Source organism: Saccopteryx leptura, chromosome 6 (genome assembly GCF_036850995.1).
Source record: "Saccopteryx leptura isolate mSacLep1 chromosome 6, mSacLep1_pri_phased_curated, whole genome shotgun sequence".
In the NCBI taxonomy this organism is placed as follows: Eukaryota; Metazoa; Chordata; class Mammalia; order Chiroptera; family Emballonuridae; genus Saccopteryx; species Saccopteryx leptura.
In genome coordinates, this window is record NC_089508.1 from 27,961,904 (window position 1) to 27,978,322 (window position 16,419).

At 44.4% G+C, this 16,419-nt stretch overlaps 1 protein-coding gene and 1 non-coding gene across 2 annotated transcripts in view; both read left to right on the forward strand.

The window, feature by feature from the left end:
* HEATR4 (HEAT repeat containing 4) overlaps nt 1–16,419 on the forward strand; it is a 54,208-nt gene that overhangs the window by 24,797 nt on the left and 12,992 nt on the right. Inside the window, exons 6-14 of the mRNA XM_066344203.1 lie at nt 1,170–1,352; nt 3,255–3,415; nt 5,129–5,233; nt 9,573–9,691; nt 11,022–11,202; nt 11,729–11,798; nt 13,028–13,217; nt 14,488–14,566; nt 16,046–16,205. Of these exons, the coding sequence (XP_066200300.1) occupies nt 1,170–1,352; nt 3,255–3,415; nt 5,129–5,233; nt 9,573–9,691; nt 11,022–11,202; nt 11,729–11,798; nt 13,028–13,217; nt 14,488–14,566; nt 16,046–16,205 (1,248 nt within the window). The remainder of the gene's footprint in view (nt 1–1,169; nt 1,353–3,254; nt 3,416–5,128; nt 5,234–9,572; nt 9,692–11,021; nt 11,203–11,728; nt 11,799–13,027; nt 13,218–14,487; nt 14,567–16,045; nt 16,206–16,419) is intronic.
* TRNAP-GGG (transfer RNA proline (anticodon GGG)) lies at nt 170–245 on the forward strand. The gene has a single exon. It is a non-coding gene; the product is annotated as a tRNA-Pro (tRNA).

Consider the following 16,419-nt stretch of genomic DNA (forward strand, 5'->3'; position numbering starts at 1 on the left):
TAACAGCATGCTCTTTGAGGACCCTAGAATCATATCTATGGAGTTCTTAGAAGAGATACTAACTCCTGTGAAATATAAGACTTGTAGCCAGAGTGGATTCCATGCTCCAGAGCTGTCCCCAGATGGCTCTGTGGAATGTGATTCAAACCACCTCAAGAACTCTAACCAGGCCCTGGCCGGTTGGCTCAGTGGTAGAGCGTCGGCCTGGGGTGCAGAGGTCCCGGGTTCGATTCCCGGCCAGAGCACACAGGGGAAGCGCCCATCTGCTTCTCCACCCCTCTCCTTCCTCTCTGTCTCTCTCTTCCCCTCCCGCAGCCAAGGCTCCATTGGAGCAAGGATGGCCCGGGCGCTGGGGATGGCTCCTTGGCCTCTGCCCCAGGCGCTAGAGTGCTCTGGTCGCAACAGAGCGACGCCCCGGAGGAGCAGAGCATCGCCCCCTGGTGGGCATGCCGGGTGGATCCCGGTCGGGCGCATGCAGGAGTCTGACTGTCTCTCCCCGTTTCCAGCTTCAGAAAAATACAAAAAAAAAAAAAAAAAAGAACTCTAACCAAAAGGAGTGCCTGATGCTGCCCTGATGGCAAACGGTGCTCCCATCCTATATCCTCCCAAAGACTGGTACCGTGTGGCCTAGGATAGTCTTGTGAGTCTGTTAGTTAAACCAAGACTCCTGAAATATACATGTTTCAGATGAGTTCTGAAATAATACCTGCCTTGCCTACTTCAGTAAAGGCTGGAAGAATGAATGAGATGAATATGAAGACACTATGTAAATGGCAAAGCTAAGTATTATTGCTCTTATTATTAAAAATAACACACAAATACAAAATGTAATGTAAAAATACTTAAATATATAGGGTAAATAGGTTGATTTTCATCACTAAAACTAATGGAGAAAGGCACCATAGCTTAGCTGGAAACATTCTGCTTTGGCTTGAATATAGCTCCTTTGAGGCCACATGATAAAGGATTGGGAACTGGCATACCCAGCACAGAAGTGAGCCATAAAGTCCTGCCCATTGTAGGGACTCTGCTAACCTCTAATTATATTACGCAGAACTAAGCACCTGTAACTGAGACTAAGGTTGGCCACCATGTGGCTATGGGAAGGAAGCTGTTTCAGAGAAAGCAAAACTAGCTAGCACTCTCTTCTCTAGCTCTCTTGATCACAGACAAGGAGAAGACTGTGAAGGCCCCATCAATCCCGGACTTGCCAGAGGTTCTACAGCCCGCTCTGGAGGCAGCTCTTTGTGACAAGAATGTCAATGTGCAGATGGCAGCAGCAATATGCCAATATGTCTTACAGTCACATAATCCCCTCGCCCGGGACATCATGGAGACTGCCCTTTTGAAGGGTGAGTAACTCCCTGTTCCTTCTGACCTCAGAATATAGGGTAAAAAGAATATATCTTACCATCAGCTTCTCCTAATTTTTCCTTCTCCACTATCATGCTCTGTGATGTCTACTATTCTGGGTTTCTGTTCATGCTCGAGTATACAGAAAGTAGTTCTTCCTAGGTACTTTTACAAAATAAGTACACTGCCATCTAGTGGTACCTAGGCTAAGTGTTTCATAGATGCATTTGATTAAAAACCATGCCTTCACACAACTGGATTTCCTTTTAATACAAAATATAATGTAAAAATATTAAAGAATACTTTCTGAAAATTAAAAAAAATTTACCACATCAACACAGCATACTTCCATTTTTTCACATTAACTTACAGGCATTGTCCACATGCATTGTTGAAGCAGTACAAGCATAAAGGTCAAGAGGTATCCCCAAGGTGCCTGACTGCTCCGAGATGTGTCTGTTCCTTGTCTGGGGGTAGGGACAGAGAAGGACAACTGGCTGACTGCTGACTGGTTTGGCCGTCTGCATACACACTCAACAGCTTGATTCATCTGTCCTAGAAAAGCTTCCACTCCAGACTTCTCAACCTCCAAGAGGAGGAACAACTGTATCTCTTAGCCAGGCCAGAGGTGCCTTACTGCTGTTACCTAACAAGAGCCTTTAGAATTTAACTTTTTGGGTTAAAATTTTCCGTTTATATTTAAAACGTTGGTGTGATCTGTTTTTTGGGTGTTTTTTTTTTTAGATTTTATTTATTCATTTTTATTAGAGAGCAAGGGGAGAAAGAGAGAGAGAGAGGGAGAGATAGAGAGAGAACAGGGGGAGGAGTAGGAAGCATCAACTCCCATATGTGCCTTGACCAGGCAAGCCCAGGGTTTTGAACCGGCGACCTCAGCATTCCAGGTTGACGCTTTATCCACTGCGCCACCACAGGTCAGGCGTGATCTGTTTTTTTTTTTTATTTGCAATTTAATACCCATCCTATTAAGTTTATAATAATCCATGATTACTTTTAAGACCTATCCTTTTTTTTTTTTTTTTTTTTTTTTACAGAGACAGAGAGTCAGAGAGAGGGATAGACAGAGACAGACAGACAGGAACGGAGAAATGAGAAGCATCAATCATTAGTTTCTTGTTGCTCATTGCGACACCTTAGTTGTTAATTGATTGCTTTCTCATATGTGCCTTGACTGTGGGCCTTCAGCAGACCGAGTAACTCCTTGCTGGAGCCAGCGACCTTGGGTCCAAGCTGGTGAGCTTTGCTCAAACCAGATGAACCCGCGTTCAAGCTGGTGACCTCGGGGTCTCGAACCTGGGTCCTCAGCATCCCAGTCTGACATTCTATTCACTGCGCCACTGCCTGGTCAGGCATGTGACCTGTTTAAATATGGTTTAGCCCTGGCCAGGTAGCTCAGTTGGTTAGAGTGTTGCCCCAATATGCCAAGGTTGTGGGTTTGATCCCCAGTCACGGCACATATAAGAATCAACCAATAAATGCACAAATAAGTGGAACAAAACAATATTTCTGTCTGTCTCTCTCTCTCTAAGAGAAAGAAAGAAAGAAAGAGAGAGAGAAAGAGAAAGAAAAAGAAAGAAAGAAAGAGAAAGAAAGAAAGGAGAGAAAGAAAGAAAGAAAGAAAGAAAGAAAGAAAGAAAGAAAGAAAAAGAAAGAAAGAAAGAAAGAAAGAAAGAAAGAAAGAAAGAAAGAAAGAAAGAAAGAGAAAGAAAGAAAGAAAGAAAGAAAGAAAAGATTTAAATATGGGATTGGATTTCTAGACTGAGTGGGGCACAGGGAAGTGAGATATCAGACAGGTAGCAGCTTTGGGTACCAATCCAAAGGCTGTTATCTCTGCAGAAGAAACATCACCTATCTGGACTCCTTTTTTCACCCCACTGTGGCAGGTAATACCGTGGATAGCTGGGCTGCTGCTCAGTGCTTGGCTCTGGAGGGAGCTGCCACTTACCCAGTGATTAAGAGGATCCTCCATCAGCTGTTTAACAAGAAGAATGAGGACACTGAGCACCAGGCTTGTATACTCCTGAGCAATCTCAGTGGGAAGATGGTATGTGTCCATTACAGGGTCAGGAAAATAAACTGAGTTTCGGGGAACAATTGGGTCTTTGAGACTGGTGCATATAAAGAATCAAAAATGAAGACGGGGCCCTGACGGGTTGGCTCAGTGGTAGAGCATCAGTCCAGTGTGGATGTCCTGGGTTCAATTGCTGGTCAGGGCACACAGGAGAAGAGACCATCTGCTTCTCCACCTCTCTCCCTCCCCCTTCTCTCTCTCTCTCTTTTCCCCTCCCGCAGCCATGGCTCCACTGGCTCTAGCAAGTTGGCTTTGGTCACTGAGGATGGCTCCATGGCCTCTGCCTCAAGTACTAAAAAATGGCTCTGGTTGCAATGGAGCAGTGGCCCTAGAGGGGCAGAGCATTGCCCCCTAGTGGGCTTGCCAGGTGGACTCCACTCAGGGTGCATTGAAGAGTCTGTCTCTGTCTCCTTCCTCTAAAATAATAATAATAATAATAATAATAATAATAATAATAAAAATCGCAGATGGTTGTTTAGGATGGTCTCCCGCATTAGTAAAACTGGACTAAGTGTGGTTGAACTGGGGTGCAGCATTGTATACAGACAAAAGTGAAAACAGCTAGTTTAAAGAAAGGTGAGAAAAATAGGCTGTAGATGGTTTCTGTGTATGCAAGAAGAGCTGTAATATGTAGAATGTACTTCTGCTATAAGTTTACCCTTGAAAACCGTACAGACCTACAATTGTTTACTTTCAGCAGAAATGTGGAACACAAAGATTGAGGAACATAAGTCATCTTAGGGGTTAAGATAGTCCAAGTCAAGAAGAGAAAACCCCGGGAGTTTTTTGTTTGTTTGTTTGTTTGTTTAATTTTTTTTATTTTACAGAGACAGAGAGTGAGTCAGAGAGAGGGATAGACAGGGACAGACAGACAGGAACGGAGAGAGATGAGAAGCATCAATCGTTAGTTTTTCATTGCGCGTTGCAACACCTTAGTTGTTCATTGATTGCTTTCTCATATGTGCCTTGACTGCGGGCCTTCAGCAGACCGAGTAAACCCTTCTGGAGCCAGCGACCTTGGATTCAAGCTGGTGGGCTTTCACTCAAACCAGATGAGCCCGCACTCAAGTTGGCGACCTCAGGGTCTCGAACCTGGGTTCTCTGCTTCCCAGTCCGACGCTCTATCCACTGCGCCACCGCCTGGTCAGGCAGCCCTGGGAGTTTTATGTTCAGATTACAAAGTCTGTATTTTGTCACCCCAGTTCATGATCCCAGAAGTCAGATCAACGACTTTCAACCAGTGTGCCATGGCAGGCACATGAGTGCACTGCAAGAATTTTTAAAACATGCAATGCCTGACTATGTAGTTAGGGATACTGACCTCTTTTCCCTTAGATTGTCAAATGAAAGATGACCCAACCACGAACATAATAGCTGTCTGGTGTGAGTGAATCAAAATTATACCTATTTTTTTTGTCAGATCCGCAAAAAAGTTATTTTTTGATGTGCCGCTGAAATTTTAGTAATTAGTTTATGTGTGCCATGAGATGAAAAAGGTTGAAAAATCGCTGTCTTAGATGGAAGAGTGCTCCATATTTTATAAACCCATTCCTGACTAGGGATGGGCATCTCACGGTACTTGTGACATTAATTATGGTGGATGCCATGTTAGGATGGAAGTTCTTCAAGGTTCTAGGGTCTCTAAAGATGGTCATGAATAGCCATACCAGCCTTCCATTTCCTCAGACCCTGATATACACCTTGCTTGCTGTGGAGCTGAATAGCCATCAATGGAAGGACCGGGTCATAGCCTGCCGGGTTCTCTCGCGGATCAGTGGAAATGTCAGTTTGGTAAGCTTCCTCTTTCTGTGTTTCCAGGAGAGAAAATCTCGGCTAGAGAGCCTTTCCACATTTTGCTGCTATCTGGTATCCTATTCTTACCAAACAGATCTGTCCTCACATTGCTATCTTTTACTCCTAATGCAGAATTATCTTCATATGTCTGCACAACTTTCCATGACTTATGCCACTGCTTCTCAGCTTAGTGGCAGTCCACAAACTGTTTATAACCCATCCACAATGAAATAAGCAAAACATCCCAAAAGAGTTTAAAAGCTTTTCTAGTGATTTGATATAACCTCATTATCAGTGTACTATGTGTCAATGACATTTCCCCACTCAAATATTCGTCCTTTGTCACAAATAGTTTAAAGACCACTATCTTAGCCTGACCAGGCAGTGGTGCCGTGGATAGAGCATCGGACTGGGATGCCGAGAACCCAGGTTCGAGACCCCGAGGTCGCCAGCTTGAGCGCGGGCTCATCTGGTTTGAGCAAAGCTCACTAGCTTGGACCCAAGGTCGCTGGCTCGAGCAAGGGGTCACTCGGTCTGCTGTAGTCCCCCAGTCAAGGTACATATGAGAAATCAATCAATGAACAACTAAGGAATCGACAGCGAAGAGTTGATGTTTCTCATCTCTCTCCCTTCAGTCTGTGTGTCCCTATCTGTCCCTCTCTCTGTCTCTGCAAAAAAACAAACAAACAAACAAACAAAAAAACACAGACCACTGACTTAAACTACTCAACAACCCAACTACACTAGTGTCTATGTAGGCTTTTCCTGAGTATTTAGCACACACATAGAGAAGTTATCAAACACAGTCCCTACTTTAAAAAACTAACATTATAGTTGGAGTAGCAAGACTAACATACACAAATGACTCGAGAATAAGCAATAAATGTAAGGTGCACGTAAAACTTTTCAGAGAGCTTAGTATTGGCCGACTGTTAAAATTCTATGAAGGAGTGTGGGACAGCTGAGCAAGACTTGGAGAGAACTGAAGGGGGACTTCTGATGGTGGAAACCTCGAGCATCGTTTAGGCTTTCACCTGACCTCCTCCTTGCCATTATTTTTAATCATCTTCGGCTATCCAAATGGATCTTTCATCTTCTTATGTGTCCCTATCTTCTCCTTATAACACTGAGTACCTCCAAAATGGCCCAGAACATTCCCATTCCCATGATTAGTGAACACCCTCCACTCTGATTCTTGCATTTTGATGTGGGAAGCACAAAATCTGGCCACTCAGTATAATCACCTGAAGAAGTTTTAGTCTGAGTTAATTCTGCCTCAACTGTTACAGTACCCTGCTGCTAAAGTCCTGGACCAGGAGTACAGACATCACCTGGGAGCTATTTAGAAGTGCAGAATCTCTCCTTAGGTCAACTCAATCAGAATCTCCATTTTAACAGTATCATTTAAACTTCCCATTAGTTTGCACATTCATCCCTGTAAGGTATTTTTCCTCGCAGAGAAGGAAGGAAGGGGCCGGAGCCACGAAGTGTGGAATAATAAAAGGCTTTATTGAGTACAGAGCGGCCCGAGGTTCCCTAGCCCCGGGAACAGAGGCTAGGCAAGTCGCAAGGATTAAACCGGCGTGAGGGATATTTAAAGGGGTCCTCTAGGATGGGCGAGCTAATATGACGTAGTGAAATCTCACTGGCTGGCAGACAGTTGCTTTTTTCCAAAGGGCTCTTGGGAAGTTTCTTTTGGCGCTCTTGGCTATGGGCGGTCCTAGCCAAAGTTCTCGGGCCTGACCTTTCCCCATTATCCACCAACCTTACAATCCCCTTAGCAGTTGTCACTCAGGATTGCCAATTAAAAGTAAAAAGACATGCAAAGCAAGCAGGGTATAGGGTAAAGAGGAGAACTTTACATCCGAGTGCTGGAATTAGGAAAGGCAGTATGCTTGTCAGTACACCCATTCAGTAAGCAGCAGTTTCTGACCACATTCTACACACTAGGCACCATGCCAGCATTGGGGATGCAAAGATATTTCTTCACTTGGTTAGGAATAGCTGTAACAGAAGCAGTTTTAAGGTATTCCAGGGTTTTCCTATGCTTACAGAGGGCACAGGAGAATTCACTGAGGATATGCTTTCTGAGCTAAATCATAAAAGTAGAGTAGGAAAACATCAGGTACCAGGTAGGGGTGAAAAGGGGAGATGTTTCTGGCAGGGAGAATAGCTTGGACACATCCACATAGTCATCAGCTACAACTGTAATAATCTTTGTCCCTTCCCCTTTGAAATTAGTATCAATTTATACTGGTTTTCCCAGAATGTAGTTTTATATTAAAGCCAGGGAAATACCAGGCAAACTGGGATGAGTTGCCCTATTAGTATGTCACCTTCAAATCTTAAGTGCCGTGGATCAGTGCGGCTAGTAATTGCCCAGGTTCTGAGTGAGAACGGTGCGGAATGAAGAAACAGAGGCCTCTGAAAGCTGATGGCAAGCCAGAGCAAAGCCAACCCCCCCCCCCCCTTTGCTTTATTATATAGTGCAGAGCCCTATGCAAATAAGGAAGTCTCCATTACAAAGTCACAGATCTGAAGTATAAACAGGAATCCATTTAAGGCTTAAACAGGAGTCCCCCCACCATGCATAACTGAAATCAACCAGCATCAGAACAAAGGGTGAGAGGAAGGGCATGTAAATTGCCTCTAGCAACTTAATCAATCAGAGATTGTGGGAATAGGACTAGTGCAGTGGTAGTCAACCTAGTCCCTACCGCCCACTAGTGGGTGTTCCAGCTTTCATGGTGGGCAGTAGCAGAGCAACCAAAGTATAAATAAAAAGATAGATTTAACTATAGTAAGTTCTTTTATAAAGATTTATTCTGCCAAACTTAGCAAAAATCCAACATAAAGTACTTGGTAAGTAATTATTATGATATGCTTTAACTTGCTGTAACTCTGCTTTATAAATTTTATAAAGTAAAGTTACTTCCCTACTTTGTAAATCACCATTACTGTGGAACTGGTGGGCGGTTAGAAAATTTTACTACTAACAGAGATACAAAAGTGGGCGGTAGGTATAAAAAGGTTGACTACCCCTGGACTAGTAGTAGAAACACTCAGCTTCACGGCCAACATGGAGGTGTGAGGAAGAGCTTAGCCTTTAGCAATTTAACCACGTGAGGTGGGGGGATAGGTAGCAAGGACCCTGTCAGTTTACTGCCAGTCTCCCACACCTCTGTCCCCCCAAAAGCTAAACTGCAAGGACCCTGTCAGCTTGCAGTGTCCCACACTTAAGTCTCTCTAGTACAGATTACATTGGTCCCAACATAGTGTAGTAGTTTAAAGTATGAGCTTGGAGCGTCGGCCTAGCGTGCGGAGGACCCGGGTTCGATTCCCGGCCAGGGCACACAGGAGAAGCGCCCATTTGCTTCTCCACCCCTCCGCCGCGCTTTCCTCTCTGTCTCTCTCTTCCCCTCCCGCAGCCAAGGCTCCATTGGAGCAAAGATGGCCCGGGCGCTGGGGATGGCTCCTTGGCCTCTGCCCCAGGCGCTAGAGTGGCTCTGGTCGCAATATGGCGACGCCCAGGATGGGCAGAGCATCGCCCCCTGGTGGGCAGAGCACCGCCCCATGGTGGGCGTGCCGGGTGGATCCCGGTCGGGCGCATGCGGGAGTCTGACTGTCTCTCCCTGTTTCCAGCTTCAGAAAAATGAAAAAAAAAAAAAAAAAAAAAAAAAAAAAAAAAAAAGTATGAGCTTGGAAAACAGACCTGGGTCTGAGTCCTGGCTCCAGCACTCTACTTGTTAACCTCAGGCAAATAAATCTAAGCCTGCATTTTGTCAACTGTAAATGGTAGTATCTGCCTCATTGGATTTTTTTTTTTCATTTTTTTTTTCTTTTCATTTCTCTGAAGCTGGATACAGGGAGAGACAGTCAGACAGACTCCCGCATGCGTCCGACCGGGATCCACCTGGCACGCCCACCATGGGGCGACGCTCTGCCCACCAGGGGGCGATGCTCTGCCCCTCCGGGGCATCGCCATGTTGCGACCAGAGTCACTCTAGCACCTGGGGCAGAGGCCACAGAGCCATCCCCACCGCCCGGACCATCTTTGCTCCAATGGAGCTTTGGCTGCAGGAGGGGAAGAGAGAGACAGAGAGGAAAGCGCGGCGGAGGGGTGGAGAAGCAAATGGGCGCTTCTCCTGTGTGCCCTGGCTGGGAATCGAACCCGGGTCCTCCACACGCTAGGCCGACGCTCTACCGCTGAGCCAACCGGCCAGGGCTTCATTGGATTTTTTGAGAGGATTAAGTGATGGGTAAAAACTCTTAGCACAGTGCCAAGCACAAAATTGATGTTCAATAAATGGTAGCTAATTATTACACCTATTTATAGGACATAAAACGTAAATTGATCCAGCTGATGTGGAGTGACTGGAATAAGGCAGTAAGGCAAGCAGCTGCCAAAGCTCTGGGACAGATGAGTCTTGGGAAGGAGGTGCATGACACAATCAGGTAAGCCTTGTCGATGTGAAGAGAGGAACTTTCCTTAAGAAGTGCTCAGGCCCTAGGCCTGTGGTGGCCCAGTGTAGAGCGTTGACCTGGAACATGGAGGTCACTGATTCGAAACCCTACGCTTGTCCAATCAGGGCACATACAAGAAGCAAGTACTGTGAGTTGATGCTTCCCACTTCCTCTCTCTCTCAAAATCAGTTAAAATAAATAAATAAAGGCACTAACAGTTGGCTCCATGGACTCAGTGGATAGAGCATTGGCCCAGCATGTGGACATCCCAGGTTTGATCCCATCAGAGCACACATGAGAAGCGACCATTTGCTTCTCTTTGTCTCCCTTTTCTTCCTTCCCCTCCCACAGCCAGTGGCTCAGTTGGTTCAAGCATCAGCCCCAGACAGGGGCTGCCAGGAAGATCCCATTGGGGTACATGTGGGAGTCTGTCTCTGTGTCTCCCCTCCTCTCATAAAAAAAAAATTGTGCTCAGGCCCTGGCCAGATAGCTCCATTGGTTAGAACATTGTCCCAAAGCACTGAGGTTGTCATTTGATTCCCAGTCAAGGTACATACAGGAACAGGTTGATGTTCCTATCTCTTTCTCTCTCTCCTTTCCTCTCTCTAATATTAAGGAAAAAGAAAAAAGAAAACTCATAAGAAAGTCTTCAAGGGCCCTGGAATCCAGCCAGCCAGCACCTGTGAAGATGCTGTGTATACTCAGCATTGTACTAGCTTGCATCACAGTTAAGGGGGAAAATATATATATCTCATCCCTATAGACACTAACAATGTGGCTAAGGATAGGATCATTAATTGAGTGCCCACTAGGTATCAGGCACTATTTTGCATGATTGAAAGTGTTCAAAAGTATGACATGATTCTGGTTATACAGGCAAGATACACAAATGCCTAGGAAGGCCAAGTTTCCTAGAGGGTGGATAACTATAGAGAGGAGAAGGGAAGACATTCCGGGCTGGAACCGAATGCATAAGTGAGCATGGCACAAGTGAAGGCAGAAAGAAGCAAGCAAGACGTGCATGTTTCAGTTTCTTTTATTTAGTCATTCAACATAGTTTTGTGCCTAGCACATGCTAGGTAATAGGGATTCAAGTAAATAAGACAGTTGGTCTCTCTACCCAGTGCAACTTAACCTAACGGGGATAAGGCTGACTAGGAAAGGGAAGAAATGGTACAGAGTTTGGATTTTATCCTGAGGAGAGTGGGGTGGGGGTGAGGGTGGGGTTAGGGTGGGGATGGGGTAGGCTGGGAGTGGGGGTAGGGGTGGAGTGAGCATCAAAAATTTAAGGAGGGAAAATAAAAGCACCTGTACTTTACAGAATCAAGCTGGGTCAAGGAAATTCCCAAGAGCGTGTGGAAGCCCTGTCTCTGATTGGTAGGCTCAAGCTCATGACCGCCAAGCTTCTTCCAAGCTTCCTAAAATGCTTCTCTGATGACTTCATGGCAGTTCGGCAGGCAGCCTGTTTAGCAGCAGGTGCCCTGCAGATCGGTAATACAATGGTGAGTCAAGAAAATGTGATCCCATCTTACCTGATAAACCGGAAAAGGGCATTACCCTGAACATCCCTTATTGTGCCTAGTACACTTACCATTCTGTGGGGACACAGAATGCGAGATCAGAACCAGGAAGGGGAGGGGTATACAGGCCACATCAATCAGGACCACGCTTAGCTCCCAGCCAGCCGAGACTTCACTCTATATCCCTGAATCCTAGTCTCACCTCAGTTAGGGACTTTAGGATCAACTCCAGTGAATGAAGTTGTAATCCCATGCCATTAGGGGAAAATCTGATGAAGGCATTCAAAAGCCTGTAGAACCATATAGATATGTGAACTGAGAAAATCAATTTACATATATGAGATAATTCAGCTAATGTATCATGTGAGCAGGGTAGTACTTCAGGCTCCAGCTCATTTGATATGTCATTTTTCAGTTATAGTACATTTTAAAGACAAGAGGGGTCCCTGCCTCTAGTTTGTTCTTGCTCTGGTCTTCTCCACTCAACATTGCCTTTTATCCATCTCAGGTCCTTAAATGCCTTTTGAATCTGACAGAGAGAGATCCTTACTGGAAAATCAAGGCCTTTGCCATTCGAGGTAGGTCCCAGCTCTCAACCTCAAATACCTTCCCATAGGCTAATACAAATGATCCCCAGAATTTCTCTAGAAAAGAGGCAGATTGTAGGGGAGGGGCTGATCACACCTGCTTAGAAGTTCTTTGAAAAATTAAAGACTTGGCCTTGGTCAGTTGGCTCAGCGGTAGAGCATTGGCCTGGCATGTGGAAGTCCCAGGTTTGATTCCCTGTCAGGGCACGTAGGAGAAGTGCCCATCTGCTTCTCCACCTTTTCCCCTCTCCTTCCTCTCTATCTCTCTCTTCTCCTCCCGCAGCCAAGGCTCCATTGGGGCAAAGTTTGCCCGGGCGCTGAGGATGGCTCTATGGCCCCCACCTCAGGTGCTAGAATGACTCTGGCCGCCACAGAGCAACGCCCCAGATGGGCAGAACATCGCCCTCTGGTGGGCATGCCGGGTGGATCCCGGTCAGGCACATGCGAGAGTCTGACTGCCTCCCCACTTCTCACTTCAGAAAAATACAAAATAATAATTAATTAATTAATTAATTAAAGACTTTCCTCTTTTTAATGTTTAGTTATGGATCCCGAGTCTAGGTCAACATGAAACTTGTTAAGGTAAAGGGCAGACAGTCCCTGACAGCTGAATTAGGGATAACTTCCAAGTAGATATCCACTGTTGGATACACTTGCTTTCTCTGTAGGTCTCCACTACAGGAATCTCTAAAAGTCAGACCATATTCAAGACTGCTACACACCTAAAACCCTGCCCTTAAAATTTCCTAGCTTTTTTTTTAAAGGATCTTTGGCACTGTTTCTCTCCGATAGTCTTTGGCAGGTCCCTAACAGAATTGGCCCTACGTAAACCTTTGAAGTAATTGTGCCTCCTTTCCCCATCACTCTGCCTTGTCTAGCCTAGTCTTCTGAGTTATCTGTCCCATATCTCATCCCTACATTTACTTATTATGATAGGTAAATTAGTATATTCTTATATCCTAATGGGCAAGGTCGGATGGAACACCCCTCCTAGGAATCCTTTGGAGATAATGTCCCAAACCCATCTCTGAAATTCTGATGGTGATTATCAGCCAAAAGAGAAAATAAAAACAAAACACTTAATTTAGCATTTGCAATGATCAGTATAGCAAGTGGCTGCCTACACACTATTTATTACTAAGACTTATTTATTTCTGGATGTTAAGATATAGCCAGGTTTTCAGGTGACAGTATAACACGCTGCCCTCTACTCTCTGTAGCTTTGGGACAGATTCGCCAAGTGAGTCCCCAGCTGACAGACATCCTGCTCTGGGCTATACACTATGAAAGGTCACCAGATGTACGACTAGAAGCTTGCCGAAGCATCCTAGCCCTGAAACTTCAAGGGGAACGGGTCAGGGACACCTTCCTACATGTACTTCTCCTAGAAAACCATGATGCTGTTCTAAAGTAAGCACTAAACCTCTGGTTCCTCCCACCACCCCTGTACTGCCAACTCTCCTATTCGTGTTAACAGAATATTATCCCTGCTTTTCTAGGCTGCCTAATGGCTGAAAAAGCACAGGTTCACCTGTGCCAGTCACCTACTTACGCTAATGGGTAACAGAAAAACTAGCTTAAATTACATTGAAGGTCAAACTCATATATTAATAGTTCATGCACCTATTTTCTATCCCAGGTGGCTGTAAGCTACTCATTTATTCAACTAACATGTATCAAGTGCCTACTGTAACAACAGGCTTTAGAGTAAAAAAAAAGTCCCGGGTTTGAATCCCAGCTCAGGCCTGTACTAGCTATGTGAGCCTAGGTAAGTTACTTAAAATCTCTAAGCCCATTTTTTTCCATATATCAAATGCAGGTGATAGTCTATCTTATGGGTTTCTGGTGTTGATTAATGAGATGACATCTTTAGTACCTTTCATAGACGTTTAATAAATGGTACCTATTGGTGCCTTCAAATGTATCATCTCAAAAACTACACATCCCTATAAGCTAATAAGCATCATACCACTTGCAGCTAAGGCTCAGCAAAACCACAGAGTTAGGATTGGATTTTAGGATCCTTGTCCAATTCCAAGTTCTATATTTTCCACTCCCATGCTTTTTTTTTTGTTTTGTTTTTTTTACAGAGACAGAGAGAGAGTCAGAGAGAGGGATAGATAGGGACAGACAGACAGGAACGGAGAGAGATGAGAAGCATCAATCATTAGTTTTTCGTTGCGACACCTTAGTTGTTCATTGATTGACTTCTCATATGTGCCTTGACCGCGGGCCTTCAGCAGACCAAGAAACCCCTTGCTCGTGCCAGTGGGTCCAAGCTGGTGAGCTTTTGCTCAAACCAGATAAGCCCGCGCTCAAGCTGGCAACATCAGGGTCTCGAACCAGGGTCCTCCACATCCCGCTCCGACGCTCTATCCACTGCGCCACTGCCTGGTCAGGTCCACTCCCATGCTTTTTTTTTAAGATAAGAACAGTCTGCCTAGCCTGTGGTGGTGCAGGGAAAGAGCATTGACCTGGGACGCTGAGGTCACCAGTTTGAAACCCTGGGGTTGCCTGATCAACACACATAAAACAAGCAAGCAATGAACAACTAAAGTGAAGCAACTATGAATCAATACTACTCACTCCCCTCCTGCCACTCCTCTCTTTGTAAAATCAATAAATAAAATCTTAAAAAAAAAAAGATAGGAACAATCTAAGAAGTCCTTGTATCTTTCAGGGAAATTCACCAGACAATGAAGATACTCAACTTAGAGAATGATGGAAACCAAGAAATGCTTCAGGAGATCAAGAACAGGGTAGATAAGTACAAGTGATTATTTCAAGAGAAATGCAGGACTCTCAACAGTTCTTCAGACCCTTTTTGCTCCTATGATGTGTACATAACCTTTTCCCCACGACATACTTTCTATAATCCTAGACACAGATACCATATCATTTGACACAAAACATCTGTGCAAGACAAGATTATAAAATCCCATTAGTAAAAAAACAAAACAAAACCCTACTGGTTCTATCAAGTAGCCCTCAAAATCAGGATTTGTTTCTAAAATATACTGCTCACAAAAACTAGGGGATATATTTTTTTTAATTTTATTTATTCATTTTTAGAGAGGAGAGAGAGGAGAGAGAGACAGAGAGAGAGAAGGGGGGGAGGAGCTGGAAGCATCAACTCCCACATGTGCCTTGACCAGGCAAGCCCAGGGTTTCGAACCAGCGACCTCAGCATTTCCAGGTCAACGCTTTATCCACTGCGCCACCACAGGTCAGAGCTTTAAACTAGGGGATATTTTATCGCTTCATATTCATTTTGAAATATCCCCTAATTTTTGTGAGCAGTATAGTTTCCTTCCTGCCTGACCTGTGGTGGCGCAGTGGACAAAGCGTCAACCTGAAATGCTGAGGCCACCAGTTCAAAACCTCAGCCTTGCCAGGTCAAGGCACATACAAGAAGCAACTAGAAGTTGATGCTTCCCACTCTTCCTTACCCCTCCTCTCTCTCTCTCTCCCACCTCTCTCCTCTCTCTAAAAATCAATAAATAAAATCTTATAAAAACAAATAAAAGTTTCCTTCCCCTCTCAGTTTCTCCCCACCATCCTCAAACAAGTTCTAATTTCTTTCCCTTTTTTTTTTTTTTTTTTTTTTGCAGACAGGCATAATGAGGGACTACAGCTGGCCTCTTGAGTTTTCTTTTTCCTTCTAAACTTTCCTTAATTCCTAATTTGGGCTCTATCACCAAAAGAACACTCTAGCTGAACAAGCAGTTCTAATTTCTCAAAGCTGTTAAGAGTAGATAAAGGAATAAAGGGAAAAGAACTTTAAAAATGTGAAAGATTCTTTCTTCACATATAATTCACAAAACCAACTTCACATCAAGCAAGCATTTCTTAGCAGATTCCTTTCTTCATGCCCAAAAAGCTAAAGTAAATTAACAAGTATAAAAATGTCTATATTACAAAGAGGGCCCTGGCTCAGAGGGCTTAGTTGGTTTGAGCGTCATCTTAATATGCTAAGGTTGTAGGTTCAATCCCTAGTCCTGGGACATACAGGAATCAACCAATGAGTGCATAAATAAGTGAAACAACAAATTTGTTTCTCTTTCCCTTCCTTTCTCTGAAATCAGTAAATAAGAAAAGTATGTATTACGACAGTGCCCCCAGGCATTTCCGTGCCACCTAATACTAATAAGCATGGTGCAGTAAGTTACTTTATTGTTTGTTGGTGATCTGCATGCAACCTAGTACAGGTGTTTTCTTCAACATTTGTTCTGATCTAGATTCAAACACTCAGCCAAAAGGACTTGCTGACACAGAAAATATTCAAGATCGAGATGGTTGTAAAAAAAGTGAAGGAGGAAGCAAAACATGTTTTCTTGCAACGCAAAGAAGAACAAAAACCACTGACACTCCATACTTTTCTTCAAGAAACTTTTCGTGGTAGGTTTTCTAGGGGTGAGTCCTGTGCTTTTAACAAGTCTTTTCCAAGATCTGGATGTTCTGGGACTTAGTTGTGAGCTCTGTAGGATGAGAGCCAGGAAAGGCTACCTCCTTTCCTTCTTAGACATCTTCTTAGTCCTTCTGTTATATTCTTCCTATCTCCCAACCCCAGTTTTTTTTGGGTTTTTTTGTATTTTTCTGAAGTTGGAAACGG